The 25,534-nt window shown below is 40.7% G+C and overlaps 1 protein-coding gene across 1 annotated transcript; it reads right to left on the reverse strand.

Annotated features, from left to right (window-relative positions):
• Window positions 1-508: 508 nt before the first annotated feature.
• LOC145406161 (uncharacterized protein KIAA0513) lies at window positions 509-22,445 on the reverse strand. The gene is made up of 9 exons (XM_080277358.1): window positions 22,167-22,445; window positions 20,657-20,839; window positions 19,109-19,223; window positions 16,261-16,389; window positions 12,294-12,398; window positions 6,227-6,393; window positions 5,204-5,390; window positions 3,822-4,050; window positions 509-668 (listed from the first exon to the last, which is right to left on the reverse strand). Exons 1-9 carry the CDS (start codon window positions 22,443-22,445, stop codon window positions 509-511), a joined length of 1,554 nt encoding a protein of 517 aa, XP_080133484.1.
• Between the last annotated feature and the right edge of the window lie 3,089 nt (window positions 22,446-25,534).

The raw sequence follows: 25,534 nt of genomic DNA on the forward strand, positions 1-25,534 counted from the left end.
GCAGGCGTACTGGGTACCACTCCACTGCAGGTACAACAGTCAAGTGTCTCCAGTGCAGTGGGTTGGCGAGGGTTTGGCAGATAGTTGGGAAGGGTAGGATCACTGCCATTTCTGTTCTGCTCCCATTGCACAGTCACCCAATAAAGTGAGTGGACAGTGCATGGGATCAGACTCCAGGGAGGTGGCAAAAGGTAGAGAGGGTTCAGCTAGGAGGTATGCTGGGCCTAGTTATGGTACACTCCTGTCAACCACTGTACTAACACCAGCAAAAGTTACCAACAATCCCCTGCCAGCACTGTGTTCTGTTTCTATACTTCTTATTCTTCTCCTAACATCAGGGAGTATCCTCCCATTTCATACTCTTCTGTAGTGTTTCAGACTGCTATGGGAAAAAAAAAAAAAAAAAAAAGTCATGTGACACCTTCCATTGCCACAGCCTGCAGGGAAGTGCTGATAAAACTTTGATCATGATCATACATGCACTCTATGTTGGTGGGATATGTAGAGTTTAGTTCCACTCCTGTCGACCACTGTACATTCTCTCCACGTTGTCCCTCAGGAGCTTGACCTGGTCTGGCCGCAGACTGGCGATGGTTACTTGTTTGCGCAGGAACTCATTGACCATCTCCTTGGACAGACCAAATGCATGCATGTTGCAAGTGAATGTGCTGAGGGAAGAAAGGAAGAAATCATAAGGTGCTTATGACTAACTGGGCCATGTTTGTACATAAAGGCCACTTCCACAATCACAGCCATTTGTTAAGATGTCAACCAATAAAACTTTTATCTCTGTTATTTCTGATCACAGTAATTTATATCAGTAATGTTGGAGAGCACAAGAACTGTTAAAATAAGCATTATTAAACATTTATCATAATATCCTAAGTGAGCTCCAAATCTCTCCAATGAAGCTTACAATGTTGGGGATTACTTCTCACTGAGATGCAAACATATCAACTATGGAAGCAACCTAAAATCAGATCTACACAATTAATTTTTAGTCCCAAATGAAGTTACTAAAAGTCAACTAGTGCTGATTTATACTATTATCACCAATACAGCACTTTAGGGTTCAAGTAAGTGCAATGAAGCAGCGTTACATTTACGGAGTGTGTCGAAATGTAAAGGGCAGCACTTCACCTGTAATCAAAAGCAAAAGAATAATACTGTATACTCAGAATCAGCTGGACATTAACCATACCGTAGTAAAACACTCATTTATTCATCAGCGTAATGTACATTACCTATTAATTCCATGACCCTTCTGTGAACATTATGCTGCAACGAATACCGTAATTTAAAGATGGGAAGCGGGAGCAAATCTAAACTTTTCAGAGATACGAGGGGCAACTGAGAAGCATGTGAGTCTCTATATTTTTTCTATGTCGCTCTGGGTTTGCACATATGACTTACTTGACACCAGTGACCACGAATGCTGAAGGCTGGGATGGTGTTCACTGGATGATGATAAGATGTGTACTGAACATCAGAGGTGAGGTCAACCAGCACAGATGCATGGGTGGTAAACAATATCTGTACACTTGTTAATGCACCAATTTTAACCTTACACTTACTGGCACAGAACTGAAGCAGTGCTAAAGATTTCTACAGTGGGGATGGGCTTTACTTAATGTACTCTGATACAAGGGAGCCTGACTCACACCATCTGAGGTATATTCATAAAGGTGTAGAAAAATAGTGATACAAGATAGCCTGAATTACACCCTCTCAGACTTATTCATGGGGGTACAGAAAACTAGTGTTGTACTTGTAGCTCCAAGAACATATGAATGTGAAGTCAGTGGACTTCACATCAAGCTGGCCTTCTCCTGTAGTCCACAATCCTCTTTTCAGGGGACAGAGAGGGAGGAGAAGGACATCTGTATAACTACCGGTAAGTAGTTCTACCCCACAGTTATATCAATGTCACCATGTGCAAGCATCAATCTCTAGCACTTACAATGCAATAAGCAAACATAAAGAGAAACTTAAAATGAGACTCAGGTAAACCACAGTGCTACTACAAATTCAGTTGTTATCATCATCCACTTTCTCCACCTATGGATTGAGTACTGGTAAGGGAGGAACCAGGAACAAAGAAAAAGACAGTATAAACGTGGGAGAACTACAAAAAAGTATACCCAGTGAAATGGACCACATATCATTCAAGCCCCCAGAGCCTTGGCGCTGCCTCACAAGCCTAACTATAGTAGGACTCGCGCACGTTTGCGGCTGTGGTGTGGTCCGCACCTGTGTACAGTGTTGCCACGTTTTCTATACCGTTATCTCTCTCTCTCTCTCTCTCTCTCTCTCTCTCTCCTGGCGGGAAATGTGAGCCACCCTGAGTACTTTTGATTCTTTTATAAGTTATTTATAATTGTGCTTTCATCTGTTAATTTGGTTTTGTTATATTTAGTAGTAGATGGAGTGTCAAAGTTACTGTCTGCTGAGAGGTTTGTTACGTTACTGATTCATACACCCCGACGTAGTGGGGTGTGGGTGTAGGTGTGGGTGGGAGTGTGGATGTGGGTTTGTTGGGGTGGTGGTCCAGGGGGGAGGGGAAGTGTGAAGGGGGATTTGACCTGAGACACCCAGGAGGGATTAAGAAGGGAGGGAAGGGGAAGGGGGGGCTGGATTCACCTACCACATGGCGGGAAATGTGAGCCACCCTGAGTACTTTTGATTCTTTTATAAGTTATTTATAATTGTGCTTTCATTTGTTAATTTGGTTTTGTTATATTAAGTGATGCCGACAATGCATTCAATGCATGCCTCTCTCTCTCTCCCTCTCTCTCTCTCTCTCTCTCTCTCTCTCTCTCTCTCTCTCTTGGGACATTGAATCTCCTCATTCTCCCTTGGGACATTTATTTTAGGCCAGATGGATGTGTAAGTATTGCCACTCACAAGAATTATATGAATTATTTCTTTTACTTTGGATATTGGCATATTTCTTCTTTTTTTTCAGGCTCATTCTCTTATATCCATAACTGTAATATTATTACCCACCCTAAAACTACGCTAAAAAACATTAAAAGTGACTGCTATTTCTTTTAGCAACACTGTACAATATGTATGCCATGTTTCTGTGTTACTGTATAAATATTTTATGCATAATTAGATTACTGTTGATTCATCCATCAAAATACACAAGTGTAAGTTTTATTCATCTGAATTTATCGAATTTGTGATGCCTTGTACATAAATAGCTTCCGTTTCACATCGCAAGTTGAGGAAACGTGGCACCATTGTAAACAGGTGCGAGCCACACCACAGGCGCTTGCGGGCGCAAGGCCGACTATATCTGTACATATTTTTTTTGCTTTTGTATATTATTTATAGATGGACTTCACATATGCCTGCCAGATTCAAACAAACTGAAGACAACCCCCTCAGTCTGATGAAATGTGTTACTGTTTTGCTGTTGTTATCTACACAACTTTTTTTATGCTTTTGGGAGATCTCCTGCAGAGAAAGAGCAAATGAAGACTATATTTAACCTATCAAGTTCAAAAATTCTTGCCAAAGCTAACAAAACTGTTTGTACTTTGCAAACAAAAATGAAAATATGTCACTGGATTGAAAGGGTAGTAGTAGTAGTAGTTGCAACCCCAGACTACCTGAATGTGAACCCAGTGGACTGCAGACTGACGTTACCTTTCCGCTGCAATCAATTATCCTCTTTTCAGGGGATTGGGAGGGAAGTAAGGAAAGTTTGTATACCCAGGCAGTGGAGTCACCTGGTCATCTTTGTGCCACTACATTAAGGTGTCCCTCTTCAGCACCGGACTGAAGTTAAAGCTATAATTATCTGCGACTCTGACCCCAGCTGTCCGAAGGTGATGTTCTCCTGGTAGTGTAGCTCATCCGTGACTGCTTCAAGCCGATTGCTCTCCACCTCCTCCCGTGTCACCACCGGTCGCAGGGAACGCTCACACTGCAGGGCATCAAAGAAAGCCGCATTCCAGAAGCGGATGGAGCGCCAGATGGGCTGCTGCTTCAGGTAAGAGTACAAAAACTCTTTGGTTTGGTTCTGACCACCTGGAGTTGTCACTGTGGATGGGAAACCATTATTAAGCAATGGGTAATGTAAAGTAAATTCATTCGCCAGTGGAATTAGGCTTTAGGTCACCATCCACGTGTTCGATGTGGTGCTGCTCTGGGTGTCTGCCCTTTCCTCTCTTCCTTCCTTCTTCTTCTGTTTTCTTTTCTTCATTCCTTTTCTTCCTTCTGCCTATGGGTGACTTTACACTCCCTCTTCTTTCTTTCCTTCATTCTTTCCTCCTCCTTCTGCCTATGGGTGACTCTACACTAAGTGACATGCCAAATGGTTTCCTGTACACCAGGAAACCATTTACTATGCTGGGTGGTAACCATATAACCAAATTATGGTGCCTGGTGGTTTAGTGATTAATTATGGGGCTCCAATCAGGTTGAGCCGGTGCAGGTTTATATCCAAGGGATGGTTGGGGTTTACTGCTCAAGTAATGCCATTCGGGGATGAGTGAGGCTGGTCACTCTCATCCTAAATGTCACAATCAACTTGCCTAGCCCTGGGCTCCTACACTCCTCATGGGGCAACGTAGGATTGGATGATGGATGGATGGATGGATGGAATATTATATAACAATACAAACTCACCCTACCGTCACTTTCATATTGCATACCTTTTTCACCAACTTATTCATCTCACTGGGAAGTACTACTATGACTGTGTAGTATGGCTACATGCTTGATAACAAGCCACATAATCGTCACTCCGGATGGAAACAATTAGCCAAAAGCACACAGTGTCAGAAACCAAGCTGAGACTGGCACACTGTTAAATATCTTGCTACACATCTATGAAATCTTTTTCCCCTCAAGTTTCCCGCAACTGTTGGAAAACAATTAGCTGCTTTTGGCAACTGGTTTAGCTTCTAGTCCAAAGAAAACATCAGTAGTACAATGGCCAACCCCAATATAAGGATTCATTTAGAGGAAGCATTGCATCACTTTTATGTATATATGTATGCATGTATGTATGCACATATATGAAATACCATAATAACCATCCTTAGTTTTGCTGAGTAACAGGAAGTTCTGCACACAAACAACCATAAAGGACGTAATAAAAGCAAAAATGCCCAATAATAGTTTTCATCCACTGTTAGCTGTTTAATTTATGGTAATAAAATACTGTATAACCAATTATGTATTCACCAACCTTCGTGGTAGTAAGTGAAACACATGTTCATAAGGCTCTTGGCTGGAGAGAAATCCTCAGCTTCATTACACTCAAACAGCATAACTGAGAAGTGCTGGATCAGTGAGAAGAAGGACGCCTCAGTGACACACTTGCAGCACCTCTTCGCGTTGATGCACCTCGCAAACCACAAACGACCCTGCTCAGTCTAGGGTAACAGCGAAAGGGCCTTTTATGGTTACAAGCTGGCCTATTCCACCTTAAGACATCATGCTTGCAACATTTAGATGATTACACTCAACTCACAAAAGATCCTTGTACTGAAGCAATTGATAAAGAAACTCTCCAACTGGAAAGCCTCTCATGAGCTAACTGGAATCGTCTGGGGCTGGCATAAATAAGATACAGCTGACATTCTCTGAGTAAAAGAGTTAAAGAATTTTGTTGTGAAGTATAAGAAGTCACACTGGATGAGTGAGAAGAAGGATGCCTCAGTGATATGTTTGCAGCATCTCTTAGCACTGATGCACTGTGCAAACCACAAAGGACCCTGTTTAGTTTGAGTTTATGGTGAAAGAGTACTGATCAATTACAAGTTAATGTCTTCTGTTGTGAAGTAAAAGGAATTTTGGCTGCATAAATGATGTTTTTTTTTTTTTTTTAACACAAGTGGAATAATGGTTAAATCTTGTCTTAGGAAACACAGTACAGTATATAAATGGACAAAAAAATAAAAATAAATAAAAAAATAAATAAAAATAAAAATAAAATACTGATGCTGGTAAATGAAACAAAGGAAAAATACATACACATGCAACCATGTTGGAGCCTTTACAAACAATATGATAACGTAAGGTAGATATGCAAACAGAAACATAGCTGTATGTACGTGTGCATGTGTGCATGGCTACAGGCATGCACACACACACATATACACACACACACACACACACACACACACACACACACACACACACACACACACACACACACACACACACACACACACACACACACACCATCCAAATCCCCCAACCCCTGTACCTGGGCATGCTCTCCAAAGCGTGCCTTCCTGTCGATATCAATAACATGTGGCGTCTTGAACACCTCCTCCACAAACTTGCGCATGAACTCCTTGGGCTCGTTGGGGTCCTCCGCCTGGCTGTCATAACTTAGACTGGACGCCCATGACTGTAGAGATGTCTGGGAGCCTGCATACCACACACATTAGCTTAGTACCTATGATGCTGTCCGTATCGTCACAGCATGCAGCAAAACAATCTTTGTCTTGTTCTCTTTGTTTACATCTTCACTTTCCTTTTAACCACTGCTTGTCATCAGTATTAGTGATACTGAAATTATCACAAAATGATAAAATAGCTCAAATGTTATTCTCATTTGCATTAATTAATCTTTCTTCATTCTTGTTTGACACCACCATACACATACTCGTACATATACACACACACCTGGTCCTCTAGTTTTTATCAGTAGGACTGAACATCAGTCACATTTTTCTGAATGCATCTCACTGCTAGTGATTAAAATTTAGTTATACTTTCTTATCTCTCCCTATAAGCATGAATTCAGGTTAGGATACTCAATTGCTTCACAATGATCAGCAGGCAAAACCGTAGTGATAAAGTATACAAAAAATTCCTGAAAAATGAAAACCAATGAATGCTATTTAGCCATTTCTCTTTTTCCTCTAAAACTGACATAACTCCTACTGAATCTGACAACAAAACTGGCAAATGTGATGGTACAACAGATATAATATTACACGATCAGCACAGGCTACAATCTGTACTCGATATACTACCACATTATCAGCACACATTACGCTCTGTACTGGATTTTATCTTTTTACCAAATACTGTACCTCAAAAAACTACCTTGCCTGAGCTGAAAACTGACTTAAGAGCCATAACTGCGGCTAAAACTATTATTATATTCATGGATTCGTACAATTTATATAGGATAACCGGGAATAACACCAGTTTTTTGTACATTACACCTTCCAGAAGATACAACCACATCACATCACACTCACATGGTGCTCGATCATTATAATGTCCTCTCTCAATTAATCACAGTTTTACTTCACACACCAATTATGGTAATCTCTCTTCCATGTCCACAAATATGTTAACCTTTGTTTGACAAAAAATTAATCATGGAAGAGAAGGAGAAATGAAGAAGGGAGATGATGGAAATGAGAGGAACTGAGGGAGAAAGAAGAGAGATTAGGGGGGAAGAAGAGAAAGGAGAAAGTGGGGCAATACGGCAATGGAAGAAAGAGAAAATGGAAGAAGAAAAGAAAGAGGAGGAGGTATACGAGGGATAAAAGGGCAACAGGAGAACGGCGAAAGAATAGGAAGTAGAGGAGGAAGAGGGATAACAGTGAAAGAAATGGAAGGAGAAAGAAGGGGAAGTGATGGTGGGAATGGCTGGATAAGGGGAGAGAAAGTGGAAGAAGAAAAGAAGAGAAGGTAAGGACACAGGAGAAATAAGAGTGAAAGTGGAGGAACAAAAAATAGGTGGAGGAAGTGAGGGAGGGAATGGAAAGATACAAATAGATGATAGGAAGAAGAAAGAAGTGGAGCTGAAGAATAATGAAGATTAGGCAAGATGGAGCAAGAGATAAGAGGGATGACTTGAGCAAGACCGCTAGTACGTCTTAGAAAAATGATCGTCAATGTTGAACATATACATCATCATCATCATCATCTTTATTCCCACAAAATATGGAGTGAAAGCTAAAGTATTAATAAGGACAATTAGAGTTCAGATCTACTTTACTGATACACCAAGAAAACTAGAGTGAATCTAAATACTTTACATAGATTACTGTGCTTCTCATTCATGATATGCAAGTACACATCCACAGGTCTTCATCATCATCAACTCATTATCATGACTCTCTTTCCCATCAAAAGATGGGGTGAGGCAGAATCCTGTAACAAAGGGAAAAGTAAAAACTAAAGTGGGAGAACTATCCAATGAAATGTAACAAATTCATCCATCCATCATTCAAGTCTTCAGAACTCTGTCTCTTGCACACAGACCTAGCCATCTGCACATTTCCTTTTTAAAATCCAAACTTCATTTTTCCTTTATTTTGCTCCACATGGTGTCTTAAGAACCATGTGTGACCACCTTGGCTCTCTTGGTCCAAGAAATGAGCATATCTTCACAATCCTTCTCACAGAAATGCAGGGCAATATTAGAAGGGGCAGACTTTAATGCATTATTATGGCAAGGCTAAATAAGATATGCAAACAAATGCTTTTGATATTATTCAGTCATCTAGTTTGTTGTAAACAGAAAAATATCAGTAGTATAAAAAATGTCACATACTCAGACTACTGTACACATATTTTCATCATCTGGGGATAATTCCCAGAAAAGACTGAAAACTAAGATGGAGGAAGTACTAAGTGCAAATATAATAAATATGAATGCAAGCATATATGAAACTTCTCAGTTCTAGAACTTGGCATTATGAGAACTCTCAGGGGCAAAAGTCGAGGCACCTCCCTGGCTTTTCTCCCCAAGAACTCTGAAAATCAGTTTGGTATACTGACCCTGATGACTTTACTGTATTTAACTACAGATAAGCGTTATCAATGTCAGTTGCTTCTTAAGTGGGAAAAAAGTTCATGATGATGATGACAAATCCATTGCACCCAACAGAGATAAGAACAGACAACTTTATCTGGCCACAGATTATTGTCATCAGTGTCAGCTGCTGTGGGGTCACCAAACTGATTTCCCAAGTCTATGAAGAGAGCAGTAGGAAAGGTGACAAAGCTTCTGTTGCCCATAGTACAATACAGACTGCATGTATATGTCTCATATACTGTCTGGAAACCTTACTGGAAAAAGGAAAGAAGTCTTGAAAATATTATGCATATCACTCCAGAAGGATGTGGTAAAATCACATGCTGTTACTTTCCAAACTGATTAATGTTATCATATTTTACATGTGGTATTTTTAATAATCTGAGTACTGTATTTCAGTTAAAGTACTGGATATCAAAAACTTATATAAAAAAAAAAAAAAGTAACCACTAGTCACTTTTCTAGGACAAAAAAGGAAGAAGAAAAAAAAGGTCATACTGTATCATCTAATCATTTTTCCAAATACTGTAAATTATTTTCTTTCATGGATGAAAAAAATATGCAATGAATACCAGAATCAAATTTGCACAATAATGAATTGGATATAACCTTTACTACAAACTCTCACTCTCACTCTTTCTCTCAATGTGCTCTTGGGGTATTTATGTAACAAACAACATTGTAAAACATCCATCAACAAGGCAGTATTGACAGTAGTATTAGTGCAAAAGTCTACAAAAGGTGCATTGTCTAGTACGCAACATCTAAGAACTAACAAATCGAGTTGTGCAAAATGTAAATGTCTCAAAGAGGAAAGCAGTGCACTACGAGTCTTGTTCATGAAGCATGGCTGATCAAAACGTAACTTATGAAGTTTAATTAAAGCAAAATATATCCACTTAATCCCAACAGCATAGTGACACCTTTTCTATTTTTTCATGTCACTGCCAAATTACCTTACTTGGTTTGGAAGAGATCCTATCGAAGGGAGTGGCTAAAAACAACTTTCATTGATCCAACCTTAATCCAATCAATAAAATTATGCCTTTTACATTACAGCAAGTTCTGATTATAAAGTGTGAATTCCATTGCTACCTATATAGCTGATTTACATATTTCCCCTCTCTTCCTGTGATTCAACACTTAGTGGCAAGCTGAATGGCTTCCTGTAACCCAGAAAACCATACTTTGGATGGTAAATATACAACCAAATGACATCCGGTGGTCTAAGGGGATCCAACTGGATGAAGCCTGTAAAGATTTAGTTCTGAGGGGTGGTTAGGATTTATTGCTTATGCAACTTGGAGGCGAGTGAAGCTGGTCACTTTTGCCTTAAGGGTTGGGACTAGGCAGCCTTGCCCCAGACCCCTATACTCTGTATGGGGCAAAAAAAGACTGGATGATGGATGGTCAGACAGCTGTTGTCCCCTAATTTAGAGTACTAGTCACAAGAAAAAAGATGTGATATTTTCAACAAAACCCCCACTTTTAATGATGACTGCCTGTATATTCTTGATACTGCTAGATTAAGGTGGTAGGTGGTGGCAACCATCATCCACTCACTTGACGTCATACTGCCTATTTCTTCCTTTACCTTTATCAATCATTTTTTGTCTGTCCTCCTCTCTTCTTATTTCTCCCATCCTTCCTGCCACTTTTTGTTACTCTTCTTTCCACTTTAGATGGCCCTACACTTAATGACAAGCCCAATGGTTTCCTGTAACCCAGGAAACCATTTAAAACACTGGCTGGCAATCATATAAAATAAAAGGATGATGTGTGGCCTATTATGGTGCCTCTGTTAACTGGATGCTTAGATACAAATGCAGAGTCCGGCCAAGAACCAAACCTCGACACTCATTGCCAAACCTCCCTGTGGCGAGGCACTGTCCACCACATGGGAACATAGATTCACAGTGCAGGACAGCCCTGCAGGAGCAGTTGTCTGCCTGGTTTTGAGGGGTTCACTCGGCCAAATAGGCAAGGGTTACTAAATGACAAAAACATGCTAGATTACAGTATCTGAGCCAGGTTAGAAGAGACATGGTTAACTCATTGCAATGGCCACCTAATTTTACAGTTTGCAGGGGTGTATCTGACAGAACATTGAAACTTTCTAATTAGTTATGAAATGTTGGACTCATGGGCAAGACCTGTAGTGTCTTCTGCTATACATAAACAGGAAGCATAAGACTGGGCCATAAGCAGGCAGGTGAAACTTGAGGGGGAGGGACAGGTGAGGGGGAGGGGGAAGGAAGGGCAGAGAGGAAGTTGGTGGGGAGGGGAGATGAGGGATGTATGGGGGAACATGGGAGGAGGTATGACCAACTTCACCTATGGGTGGAGAGAGGAATGGGGGGAAGGGGAGGAGGACTAGAATACAGTATTGCTGGGGAGGGAGAGAGGGGAGATGAGTGAGGTGGGGGGGAATGTATGTGTGGGAGTGGAGCAGAGACACATGGAGGGTGAGGTGTGACCAGCCTTACCTGAGTGAGGGGAGGGAAGGGGGGAAGGGGAGTGGGGGGACTAGGAAATTAGAGGTGAGGGGGACGGAGGAGGAGGCACAGGGAGGGTTTGGCATGATCAACCTTACCTGACAGACCCTCTACCAGCCGGAACAACAACACAAACATCATTATTATATACTCCCTTCAGTTTTAGGCAAGTAAAGTAAAAGGCTTTAAGCATATCTCACCCTAGAAAAAATATATCCAACACCTACAAAATGTGTTATTACCAGTATCCCCACATAATACCCTGAGGCGGAGTATGACAAAGAAGTGAGCAAGTGATGGTAAGCTATCAAGTGGGTGAACTGGCAAGCTGCAGTTAATGCTACTTTACTTCTGTGCACCAAAATTCCATTATTCAGGTACCTTATCAAACACTGTACTTGTATTGTCATTATTTTTACGTTATTGTTTATTACATTTTTACCCACAGATTTACATTAACTACAATATTATTACTATGCAAGTTTTTAAAACTACATATTAATATTAACTACAATATCATTTGTTAGCCATGTTTTAAACTTAGAGATACATTACTTATACCAGAACAGAATACTATAACTACCATGAAATACTGCAGGCTGTGTTGCTTTACGAAGAAGTGGAATTTTGGTGTACAACTGCAAGTAGTTCAACCCTAATCAGTAATAAAATAATTTACAGCAATATAGTGTCTATCAAAATTGTTAACCCTCTCGTGGTTTTAAATTTCCAGCTAATGGCATATGATTTTAATGAGCTGTGAGTGAGTACAGGATCCTGAGAGTGTTAATGCTGCCACCATTAACCCTCTCATGACTAAAACAACTCTAGTATTCTATTACAGCTGATGTCACACAAATTTACTGAGCCTGCGAGTGAATCAAACGAGCCTGAGAGAATTAACACTGATTTTAAGCTTATTGAAGCATGAGAAGTGATGGGGTGATACGGGAAGGGAAGGGCATGAGGGGAGGGATGGGGGAGAGGCCCACCTGAGCGAATCCAGAGTTTCTTGTGGGGGTCGGAGTCAGTGGAATCCATGCTGGTGGAGTGGCCCAGACCCTCACCCTCGCTGCCTGTGCCACTGCTGATTACCTCTGTTGGGAGTGTATATGGTGGTCATCATCATCATCATCATCATCACTATCAACAGTATTATCAATCATCTTCGTCACTACTATCACTGTCACTGTCATCATCATCGCTATCATCATTAATATCAGTCATCTTCATCACTACTACCATTATCACTGTCATAACCTTCATCTTCAACACCATTGCTAGCACCATCATTGCAGTCATCTTTATCATTATAATCAACATTAGTATTATCATCTTCACCACTACTAAAATCATATCATCATCACCACCAATACCAATATCACTGTCACTATAATCATCTTCATCCTCATCACCACTATCATTATCCTCATTTTCACCACTATTATCTTCATCACTGTCAGACACACAGAAAGAAAAACTAGACCTATCAGTCACCAACACCCAGTGACATACACAACAGTCATTCACATATCATTTTTTTTTTAGCTGCATTTTACATACACCAGTGGAAGAGTCATTCTGTCAGCTGCTAAACAGAAGCTACAGATATGATCAACGTAAGGAGTGAGCTATGCTGGTCACCCCTCATCCTTAATGTTGAGACTGAGTAACTGAATCCTGAGCTCCAATGTTCCTAATGGTGCAAAAAAGATTGGACGATAAATACAAAGACAAACAACTCTAACCAAATAACTCTGATGTGACATTTAACCACCACTGTTTGTTGTAGCTGACAAAAGCTCAGTGGGCTCTGAGGTATTTGTTAAACCAGAAATCCAATATTTAGAGGTTACTTATAGTGTGGGTCTACAGTATGTATGCATTTATGTATATGTGTGTATATATATATATATAATTTGTGGTAGGTGGGGGCGCTCACCATCCACTCACTCGATGTATTGCTGCTCTCGAGTGTCTGCCCTTTCCTCTACTCCATCTCTCTTTCCTTCCATCCTCTTCTGTCTTCCTTTCGTTCATTCATTCCTTGTCCTTCTGCCTATGGGCAACTTTACACTCCCTCTTCTGTCTTTCTTTCCTTCATTCTTTTCTCTTCCTTCTGCCTGTGGGTGACTCTACACTGAGTGACAAGCTAAATGGTTTCCTGTACACCAGGAAACCATTTACTACGCTGGGTGGTAACCATATAACCAAATTTTGGCGCCTGGTGGTTTAGTGGGTAATTATTGCGCTCCAATCAGATTGAGCCGATGAAGGTTTATATCCAAGGGGTGGTTGGGGTTGACTGCTCGTGTAATGCCACTCAGGGATAAGTGAGGCTGGTCACTCTCATCTTAAATGTCGGGACCAACTGCCTAGCCCCAGGCTCCTACGGTCCTCATGGGGCAATGTAGGATTGGATGATGGATAGATAGATATTATATATATATATATATATACAGGTACAGATGTATATAAAATACACACACTCACACACACACACACACACAGATCAGAAATTGAGGAAGTGGTAACAATGGAGAGAAGGAGAGAAGAGGGTATAAAAAACATCAAAAATTGAAGGTGGTATATACTAATGTTGATGGGTTAATATCGGCAAGGCTTGAAATTTATGATTTCTTGAGGGTACATGAACCTGATGTCATGTGCTTTGTAGAGACCAAGTTAAGAGAAGATTTTGATGTTCATATGGGAGATGGTAAATACAAACTGTGGAGAAGAGACAGAAAAGAAAAAATGGGAGGAGGGGTGATGATAGCAGTGAAGAACAACATAAATGTAGATACCGTGGAAATGGGAGAAGGCAGGGCTGAAGTGATAAATATGAAATTAGAAACTGGAGAGAATGGCAAGAGATATATGGCGGTGGTGTATGTTCCCCCTAATACAAGAGCATGGAATGATGATGAATACCAGGAGATGTTGTCATATATGGCTAGTTATTTACAAAAAATAATTGAGAAAAGCAGTAATATAATTTTGGTGGGTGACTTTAACTGTAAAGAGGTGAACTGGGAGGAATGGGACTCAGGAGGCAGCGAAGATTTGTGGGGCACTATATTATTAAATATAACAATGAATAATTTGATGACGCAATGGGTCAAAGAAGAGACACGGTTCCGAGGTGAGGACACACCAGCAAGATTAGACTTACTGTTTACCAAAGAACCCGATGTAATAAAATCTTTGAAATATTTGTGTCCTATAGGAAAAAGTGATTATGTGGTCATTGAGTTCCAGATGACAATAGGGAACGTCGAGCCAAGAGACGAGTTTTGTGGGCAGGGAAGATACAACTTTGGGAAAGCAAATTTTACAGGATTCAGAAAATTTTTTGAAAATGCGGATTGGAGAAAATTCAGAGAAACAAGAGAGATACAGAGGAAGTGGGATATCTTTCTAGACGTCTATAATTTGGGAGTGGAAAAATTTGTACCAAAGAGTAAGGGGGAAAGACAACAGGAAAAAGGAGTGGTTTAACAGAAGGTGTATGATAGCAAAAAAGGAGAGAGATAAGGCGTGGAACAACTGGAGAAAGAGAGGTAACAACAGAAAAAAGGAAGAATATAAAAGAACTAGATATGAATATACTGTACAAGAATATGTAGAGAAGAAGAAAGGAATATTGAAAAAGGTTTCATTCATTCATTCATTGCCAGACGCCATAATCCCGTAAGGGATGGCCATTTGACTTTGACTTATTTGTTTTACGGGGAGCGGCACAAACCCTCCACCAACCCATTTGTTGACATGTAGGAAGCACGTATGGTTTAGTTATATGGTTACCACCCAGCACTGTAAATGGTTTCTTGGCTTACAGGAAACCATTTGGCTTGTCACTCAATGTAAAGCCACCTGTAAAGGAAAGAAAAGCAATAAGAAGTGACAGGAAAGCTGGGAGAAATAAGAGGAGAGGAGGGCAGGCACAGAAAAAGAATGATACAGGCTAAGGAAGAAGTAGTTAGCACTAAATCAACTGAGTGGATGATGGTCGAAAATACACACACACACACACACATATATATATATATATATATATATATATAAAATACAATGTACACACATACACACACACACATATATATATATATATATAGTAAAATTCCTCCAATTTGACCACCAATAATTCGAATATCCTAATACATCTATGTGTACTGTATTAAAAAAATATGGGTCACTGTCAACAGAAATATGCAACTTACATGCCAGAATCTTCCTCAGATGAATCCTCCCAGACATAACTGTACATATGGTGTAGTTCTGTTGAGCTGATCCCACTCTACTCACATGAACCTCTCCCCTGCATAACTGCTAGTGTTAAACAGGTGTACTGGAGGCAGCAGGTGCAGCCCAATCACTGCCATCACCTGATTCCCCACAACACCTGTACTTGCCTCACAGCACACCTACATGTTCAACAGCTCATATGACTTGCTTCGTGAGCAAAATTTCTAGCTTCCTCACCCTTGCTGTCTACATTTCTCTCTTGTTTCCTGGCCACAAATTCTAGCTTTCTCACCCAGGCTATCTACACTTCTCAACTGTTTCTTACATTATTCATTTAACAGGGGCCACAGTTTGGATGCATACTTTCTATGAACAGAAAGTCATTTTGTGGTTTTGAGCATTAGTGATTTTTTTTTTCCCCCCCCCAAACAGACTCCACCAACTGTATGGAAGTAATCAACTGGATTTTGCACTTGGTTTATCATCCAGTCCATAGAAAAGAGCAGTTGTACCATGGCCAACCCCAATTCAGGGTTTAATTAAAAGGAATCATGGAGGTAGGTGAATCTTTCAAAGCGCTAGCACTTCTGGGAAACTAAAGATCAACCACTATCTTTTGTCCTGGGAGTCACACTAGTCCTCAAACTCATCAAATCACCAAGAAAAAGTGAGAGTAGCCTAAGAGTCAAACTGTCCCTACATGTGACCCACCTGGTCTGTACTTGAGCTTGTCGTAGGGGTCTGGTCCAGTGGCATGGAGGGAGTGGATGGAGGTGAAGGAGCGGGAGGACAAGCACGTGCTGGCTCCCTCCACACCCTCCCTACTCTCACCCCAGTCACCTACAACACCAAAACAGATAATGTGTAAAAGTTACAGTTTAAAAAGTTTTATACTCTTTCTTCACTTGCTCTCAACTACCACAAGGGGCACCAATCTTCCACTCACTTCGATGCAGTGCTACCTTAACATGACTCTACATTGAGTTACAAGCTAAATGGTTCACTTAATACACTGCATGGTAACCATATACCCAATGGGACACCTGGTGGATGTGGTCCATATGGGGTTTATGTCCAAAGAGTAGATGAGGTTTACTGCTCACATAATGCCACTGTGGGAGGAGCATGTATGCCACTTGCCTTAAAAGTCTAAACTGAGTAGCTTTGCTCCTGACTCTTATGTTCCAGATAAGGCAACATAAGACTTGATAATGGATGGATGGATAAACATGGTGGATGGTGAGATATGATCTTATTCCCTTAGATACGATAATGTCATTTTTATATATATTCTTGTAAGAACCAGAAATAATTCTAAGTTGAGAGTGCCCTAGTATTAACCCAAGGACTGTGGCAGGGGGGTTGGAGAACAAGCTTGTGGTGTGGCAATATGGTCAAGTTAGAGACCCCTGAAAAATGATACCTTGGAAATGGTATTACACACCTACTAATGAAATATTTTTGTTCAAATCACCATAGTTACGGAATTATTATGGTCGGAAATTTCCCAGTTGGTGGGAAGTCAGCAACTACATGAGCAGGACTCACTCCTGTCAAACCCTCAGTTTACTGCCAGTTAGTCCAACAGGACACAACTTGAGCATGACATGTTACTATGGCCACTATTGGCCTTGCATTCAACTTTAACGTCAAAAGCTGCTTTTTCGAGACAGGTTTCAGCCTTCCTCAAGTGCTAATGCCATGAGAAATGGATCAAGAAGTGCATTAATTCTGTTAATAGCAGCTACTGTTACTCTGATTCTGGGCTGAATCTAGGGGGTGGGGATCAAATATGTTAGAAAGCCTAATATTCGATAAAATACGCATGACACAGCTCCTAAAAGAAAGTTCATGGCACATTTTTAAAAGCACCACTCATCTGAGGTAGGTAGCATGCGCCTGGAATTTACTCAAGTGGGGCTAACTGCATGCCACAGGTTAATTGGATTCATGAAGGCTGTGTCTAACTCTTCCAATTCAAAATCTATCCTCAACTGAATACACTAATGTGAAGATGGCAAATACTGTAAATAAATAAATAAATAAATACAAAATCATACTAAAGGATGTTAATACTTAAATTATTACAAGCCAAAATATCATTAATTAGAATATGATGTAAATAGCAGTTATAACCTACTGTACTCTATTATCATCAACTGTATTATACAGTATATCAACAAAATACAGGTGTAATAAGAAGTGTGAAGAAAGTGTGCAATAAAGGGGGGAAGAGTGTATGAGAATGGAGGAATCGAGTGCACAATATGAAATAAAAAGGAAGTGCAGAAGGAAAGAGCAAAGGGATAAAAAGAATGTGTGTGAAGGAAAAAAACTGAGGGGACATGAGGTGACAATGTATGTGTGTTGCATCTTCTTTTAGTTCTGCAACACATGACAACATAAAATTCAGTACTGGACAAGCAGTTTCTATATATGACAAGGCAGAACAGGCATCATGGTACAACTTAGGCAGTGATGTAAGAGGGGCGAATACCACATTAAATGCGTGCTTGAGTGAGTGACTGAGGGAAGTGAGCTAGCCTAGTGTAGGCCTCTGTGCTTATACTAGGCTTCATTACCCAGAGGTGTGTCCGGCCACTGCTATGTGAAGTAGCAAGCCAATTTAATCCGATTTAATCTTTTCTTTAATAAAAATCTAATGGATGGCTAACCCCGCCTAAGTCTGGGGAAGAAATCTCTTGGGCACTGATAGGTGTGTCAAGACTACATGGTGACTGCCGGTAGACAGATGAATGGGCATGAACAGAGTGAATACATGTAGTGGTATGCTACAAGAGGCAAATAATGGAGAGAGAATGGAATGAATGAGAAGATGAAAGAGAAACAGGGCACCACAAATGAAGGCGCAGTCAGAAAATTGTGTGCAGCAAAAGAGGGATGAAGGAGAAAAAGGGTACAGTGAATGAAGGAGAAACAAAAAGTGTGTGGCAAATGATGAAAAGACAGTGGAGAGACAAGAAGTGAAAATGTACAAGAAGGTATCTTAAATGTCCTTGTTGAGTTATTTCTCATCCATTTCAGTAAGAGCTGTGTGAAGTGGATTTTCCAGCCAAACCATTCAACACATTCATCAAATTTTAATTTCTAAATACAGCATTCTCAACACATGGACAGTGTTGGGTGAGGTGCATTTTCCTTCTAACAGTTTACTACCTCCATGTTTTGGCCACTCAGAACTACCAACCCTACCACATCAACACAGGCAGACATCCCCATGTTATTGAACTCCCAAAAGCCATTTGGAAGGACTGTGAAATCCAAAGGTGCTTTTCATTTAAGCCCAAAAGGTTAGGGAGGACTGTGAAAATGGCCCTATATTCATGGTACAGGCACTCCCATTCTGCTCTGCCGCCATTTTCCACTCCCCATTCAGGGTCCCCATTGCAAAGAAATGATGAAGAGTGTGATGATGGAGGGTCATATAAAAAATATGGCACCATGAATGAGGGATGAAAGAGAAAAAGTGTGACAAACAATGAAAAGACAGTGGAGTGATGAGAAGGGAAACTGTATGAGGAGTCCCTACCATCCTTGCTGGGTTGTTTCTCATCCACACACTCCACATTGATGGCGCAGGCACTCCCATTCTGCTGTGGTGCCGCTGTCGCCCCTTCCCCTGCCTCCCCACTCAGGGTCCTTATTGCCAGTTGCTGTTTTGATTGAAGCAAGATGGAAAGAATACTGTTATTCTTCACTTAACCCATTGAATTTGATATTTTTAGCTAATTTTTAATGATGGTACCAAAAGATAATTATATTACCCAAGAAGAGTCTCTAGTAGTGAGTTACTGAAAGCTATATCTAACCCCTCCAGTTTGAACAGTCTTTCTTCAGCTGAACAAATAAGGAAGTGTCTGAAGGGTGCAAAAAATATGGCAAAGGAGTGAAAGGATTAAATTCAAGGATATGTGCAAGGCAAATACAATTTTAAGTGAAAGAACTTGAAGTGAGACATGCTTTTCATTCATGAGTAAGCAGTTAAAAGCAAAACAAAAAAATTCTTTCTTTACTTCAAAGTGACATTATAACAGATTAACAGCACTTCAAGAGAAAATGCAAGAGTTAATTCATCATAACATAACAGCTGATGATACAATATTAAATAATGACCACAGCATCTGTATATAATTAGTTCAATGTAATTTTTACTTCCTATTCTAATCTGACATCTGATGCCTGGTAGTCTAGTGGTAGCATACACCACACAGAGTGACAACTCTAGCTTTGTAATGTTGTCACCTAATGTATATTACGGTAATCAAGCTTCAAACCCCTATACTCTTTTTAGTTGTTACTGTTGTTAATCAACTCCTGTCTGTCTGGCTGAGCAGACCCATCAAGCACAGGCATGCACCTGCCCCTGAAGTACCATCCCATACTGCGAACCAATGTTCCCTTGCAGTTGACAGCATCTCCTCACAGTAAGGCACGGGGAAAAATGTGGAGATTTGGTTCCTGAGTGGTTGCCGTATTTGCATCTCTCCACCCAGTTAACAAGGGCACCATAGTATGATTCATTTCGACCATGATCTGGTTATATGGTTACCACGCACTGTTGTAAATGGTTTCCTGGGTTACAAGAAACCATTAAACTTGTCGCTCAATGTAAAGCCACCTGAAGTGGAAAGAAGAGTAATACAAAGTGACAAGATGGAAAGGGTGAAGAAGGAAGAAAGTAGGGAAGATAATAAAGGTGAAGGAAGAAGTAGGTAGCACTACATCAAGTGAGTGGATGATGGCCCCCACCACTTACCATTTGCTCTTTGTAGTGAAGAGGGTAATGACATATTACCCTTACATTTACGAAGGAATACTACTGGCTGTTAATGCTACCACTACAGCACATGTCTCATGACCTGGCAAAAGAACTCTAACCCCTATCAGCTCAGATGATAACCAAATGTAGCCAAACTGGAGGGTTGATTTGACTGTAAACAAGAAGGCTCACTTCCACCACATATCTAAAGATAATTGAATTTCATATACGGTACCCAAAATGAAATATTCAAGTTGTGGAAGTGGTCCAGTTGTGTCAGGTGATAACATACCAACTACACCATGTGCATGTGGGGTAGACACTAACCTTGACATCAACAAGCTTTTTGGGTAGTGCCTGGTTGAAGTTGCTGAAGTGGTAGCGCAGGCCAGTCTTCGGTGAGTCTGGGGTGTCAGTGGGCAGTGTGGAGGGCTCTGAGGAGGAGTCAGACTGCATCAACTCCTCCAGGGTGGGGCGCAGCTCACGTAGGTTCTCAAACTTGAATGTCTCCTGCACAAGAAACCAAGTGCAGCACAACAGCATTATGCTATATTCAATTGCAGCTCATGTAGGTTCTCAAACTTATGGATATACAAGAAAACAAATGGATGTTATCTATCTGTTGGTCCATCTGCAGTGACACCTTAATCCTGGAGAGGTGGCCTTAAATGAAATCGCCTCCATGTCACCTGTATTCAAGCATCAGGCTGCTCTCTCCAACCCAAACCCCTTTCACTCACATACTTCTCCACCCCATCCCTCCATCTCAGGCTCAATCTTCCTCTTTCCCTACCTCCTTCCAACTCATTACACACACTTCTACACAAGCAAAGGCATGACAATGTAATTACTGTATTCAGTCAGCAGAATAGGACACACACACACACACACACACACACACACACACACACACACACACACACACACACACACACAGTACAGGTTTTAAAATGGAACAGACAGTCACTGAGTAGAGTACTGGTACTGTAAATGTACTGCACAACTTACATTCATGATATTTATTTATTTATTTATTTATTTTTTTGTATACCCTTGTGTTATCAAATCCACAGTAAATGATAGAAACACTGCCTAGTAAAGTTCTGCTCCCATGTGTTCAGCTGTTGTGCTAGTTCCCATATATAATTTATAGCATGAATTCTATGCAAATGAAGCGATGCTTTGGAATGCATCCCTGAATTAAAATGAACTCATAGTCATTACTGATACACATCACCATTATTCAGCTGGCAGAACAGCAAACACATTCATGGCAAACTTTTATAAATGGAACATATAGGCATTGACTATTTCTTTAATTTCTTTACAAGGGGGTCTCCAATATGCTGAATGAAATTTTCTTCTTCTTCTTTTTTTTTTTAATGCAAGGAAGAAGGAACCATAGGCCAGGGGCTTGCAACTGCTCCCTCCAAGAAAAAAAATATAAACAAGAAAACAGAGAGCAATAAGTGGCAACATGTATAAAATGACAAAGATATAATAATACTGTTGGGATTATCTGATCAAATGGGACATGTAGTATGATTTTTATATACTGCATAATGAGAACTTAGTGTAGAGGATAAAATATTACAGTACTGTACTTGGTAACAACTGCAACAAACCAATCTATTTATCAACCCTAATCTATCTACACCCAGACATCTTAATCGCAGAGTGGGATGGTCTCAAATGAATGGCCCTTGTCATTCTGTCCTCCAAACAGGCTTCCAGCTCTTCAACTCACAACCTCCTCCTTCACAAATTTCTCCACCCCATCCCTCCATCTCATCACTGACTCCTCCCTTTACCCCCTCCCTCTCTCCACCTGTCTCACCTTAATCATCTCTTTCATGGTGGGTGAGCGATGACTGTCTACAGGGCTTGGGGGTAACTGCAGTGGTGGGGTGGGAGGTGGCTGATCGGCGACTGGAGGGGTACGTTCGGAGGAGGATGCATTGGAGTTCCCTGAGGCCACCGAGAAGACGGAGAGCCGGGAGGAGATGTTGGAGGAGAGCCCAGAGAGGAGATCGTTGGAGGTGTGGAGGGCCGAGCGGAGGCGGGTGCGGAGGAAGCTGCTGCCACCGCCACCTGAATCATTGGCTGTTGCAGTCATGCTGGTGAGAAATTGAAAGAGGTCATTTTGGGCGGGGGGGAAGAAATAAAAAAAAAAAAAACATAAATAAACACAACACACAGACTTCATGGTTCCTATTGGTACTAAGCTATGATCTTCCACACTCTTAATGTTAATGAGTCTCCTACACTAACTGAGAGAGAGAGAGAGAGAGAGAGAGAGAGAGAGAGAGAGAGAGAGAGAGAGAGAGAGAGAAATTATGTACCAGTAAAAACCAATATTGAAGATTAGGATGAAAAATGTAACTCTTGTGCTTCCTGTATATTACAAAAAAAGACAGGAACCTCTCGCTTCCCTCTTAATAACTCTAACAGCATAGGGGGGAGGGGGGGGGAAAGCTGATGGGGAGTGAAGGGAGAGGGGGAGGAATGTAACTGGGGCTTCTCTTCTCTGATGTGTGTCCCCAGTGAGATCAAAGAGTTGCTCTGGACCTCCTCACCTCATGGGAATGTGGGAAACTAGGTACCAGTAATGGATGATGATGAAATGGTCAGGTTAAGTTACAGAGGGTCAGCTCATTTTACTGTAGATAAAATAGCAATGAAGGTATGAACCAGAGAAATAGCTCATCCTCTCCTTAAAATTTCAAGTACCAAGTGAAGCATTTGTAATGGAAAAGGTATGGAGAAGACTGCTACCCCACTGAAATAAAGTCTGGCAATGTCGTAAAAAAAAGTGCCTGATTGTGGGAAAGAAATAATAACAATTAGTTAAGTAATGATGGAACAATGGCACTGTCTGGACCAAACAGGATGTGAAGTCTTGATTAGATCCAGTAAGTTTATGCAGGAAAGATGGCTTATTCCCCCCCCCCCTGCATGTCATTACTTTAACCCTTTCAGTACAATGGCATCTTACTAAAATTATTCCTCTTACTGTCAGATCTTTTTAATGCAGTTTAGGAGAGACCAGCTGGGAAAATTTAACTTCCTTTTCATAGTGTTATGTTTACATTATGCTTAAAGAAATAAACTTGCCTGTCAAAAGACACAAGTTTATGCAATTTCCCCTGGTGTGGAAGGAAAAAGGGTTAAGTTTCTTCTAAGTTAGGCGAGGTGTGCACCAGTGATTGAGGAATGTCAAAAGGTGAATGGAGAGTTCACAAAGTCAATGTTAGGGTTTAACCAGCCATCAGACACCTTATGGGAAGGATCAGTGGTCTATGACACAGTGAGTAATGTTACATCTTTACTGATGGCTTATTTTTATAAAGCTTTGCCCTCAGCCCAGATCAGCCAATGGTTGTACATCATTTGGATCTCTCGAGATGTGATTTTACTGGTCAATTTTCGGTAGTTCACATCACTTAATCCTGGAAATCTGACATAACCACAATGAAGACCACATTATTCTAAATTTATTCCACTATAAACATGTTTTCAAAAGTGTACATTTAACGTGAAAATCCCATACTGTATTTACTCTAATTACCTCGGATCTCCCCTCAATTTCTAACTTACATGGAGCTCTTTCCCTCTGTCATGGGCAGCTCCCAGGTGTGACATGCTCAGACCTCACGGCCAATGAGATTAAAATTGGCCAAAAGGCAGGTCAATCAAATCACTGACACCGTTTGCACATCTTCAAATTTCAAATACCGGTATCCCTTATTTCAGTCAGCTGCACGATGGCTTCCTGTTGTAGTGGGTGTACCGAACGGAATATGAGGCCACTGCTTGTTTTTTAAGAATAACAAAGAAACTGTGATCTTCCTATGCCATCACAGTGTTCTGCCTTCTTCCAAGAGGTGTGAAAAGTGTGGAAGTGAACTACACTTTAGACAGAACCAGCATCGGCGGTAAGGTAAGGTAAGGCAAGGTGAGGTGAGGTTAATTAGGTTAGGTTAGGTTAGGTTGGGTTGGGTTGGGATAGGTTAGAAGTGATTTTCTGGTTGTTTTAGTGCAATCTAAATGTTGATGTCCTTCATTTTTTTGTCGGAATTCACTTGGAGACTGCCTTGGGTTGGCCTATCTACAAGACCAGTGATTTCCAAGAAAAATGAAGCTCAAATTCATTCAAATCACATTAAAATCAACCAGAAAAAACATTTTTTGTTTCAAAATCAAGTGATGTGAACTCCTGAAAATTAACTTTTCTTTCTGTTGTATTATGAAGTATATCACTCTTTTGGGCAAATATTAGCACTGAGGACACTCTGTAACACAATTAAAAACGTATTTACACCTTCCTTGTCAATGATTTGGGTAGTCATGTCAGTCAACTTGAGGGTTCACTACTTTAAACACCCATGAAATTAACAATTTAAAAATAATATATAAAAAAATTAAATAAAATAAAATACACTTCACTGATATACAGAGTGCACTCCAATTTGCCACACACATCATATACCAGTGAAAGAATAATGATAACTGGACGAGTATGCTACAAAAATAGGGTTTTTATCAATAATACCTGATAATGACAGCATCCTGTTCACCTACATCGCTCAAAAGGTTCTAGTAACCAATGTCCAGCTACAGTCTAATTATCCACTCGCCCCTTAACAACATGACCTTAACTTACCTAAGAACTGGGGTCTGGGGAGGGTGTCTGAGTGTCCGTGGGTGCTCAGGAAGCCAGGCTAGGGGTCGGCAGGGTAAGAGTCTGGGGAAGGTTTCAGGGTAAGGACTACCTATCCCCTATTTGGAGATCAACTGGGAACTAGAAAGCGTAAGTCAGCATTTCTCCACACTTCTAAGTAATTTTCTAGCCCATCTTATTGGATAAAGGGAAGCGACAGGCATCAGATAATCACAATTTTTACGAGAAGAAGGCAGCATCCAGCCGCACGGAAACGAGGTAGAAACAGCTGAGCTCTACCTGACAGACGGAGCAGGCGCGGCTGCCGGGCTGCTGCCGCAGTGAGCTCAGTTGACGCCAACTGCACGCCATCTTGTTGCTCCTCACTGAACATGTTCGCTGATGAACTGGTTGATTGAAATGTTTACCAGTGTAAAAGTATAAAGCACATATACAGTAAAAAGATGACACGTCTTATTACATACAGTATATACGTCAGCAATAAGAAATATTAATGTGAAAAGGATCGCATAAGATGATTTCGT

The sequence above is a fragment of the Coenobita brevimanus genome, chromosome 69 (genome assembly GCF_032717465.1).
Source record: "Coenobita brevimanus isolate Jiangsu-jjx chromosome 69, ASM3271746v2, whole genome shotgun sequence".
Lineage (NCBI taxonomy): Eukaryota > Metazoa > Arthropoda > Malacostraca > Decapoda > Coenobitidae > Coenobita > Coenobita brevimanus.

Excerpts from the sequence above, each read along its gene's own strand:
- LOC145406161 (XM_080277358.1), bottom strand. The coding sequence starts at position 22,445 with ATGACTGCAACAGCCAATGATTCAGGTGGCGGTGGCAGCAGCTTCCTC. Across the intron at positions 20,840-22,166 it reads CCATGAAAGAGATGATTAAG|GAGACATTCAAGTTTGAGAA; the intron begins GTGAGACAGGTG and ends TTTCTTGTGCAG. Across the intron at positions 669-3,821 it reads ATCACCTTCGGACAGCTGGG|CACATTCACTTGCAACATGC; the intron begins GTCAGAGTCGCA and ends TTCTTCCCTCAG.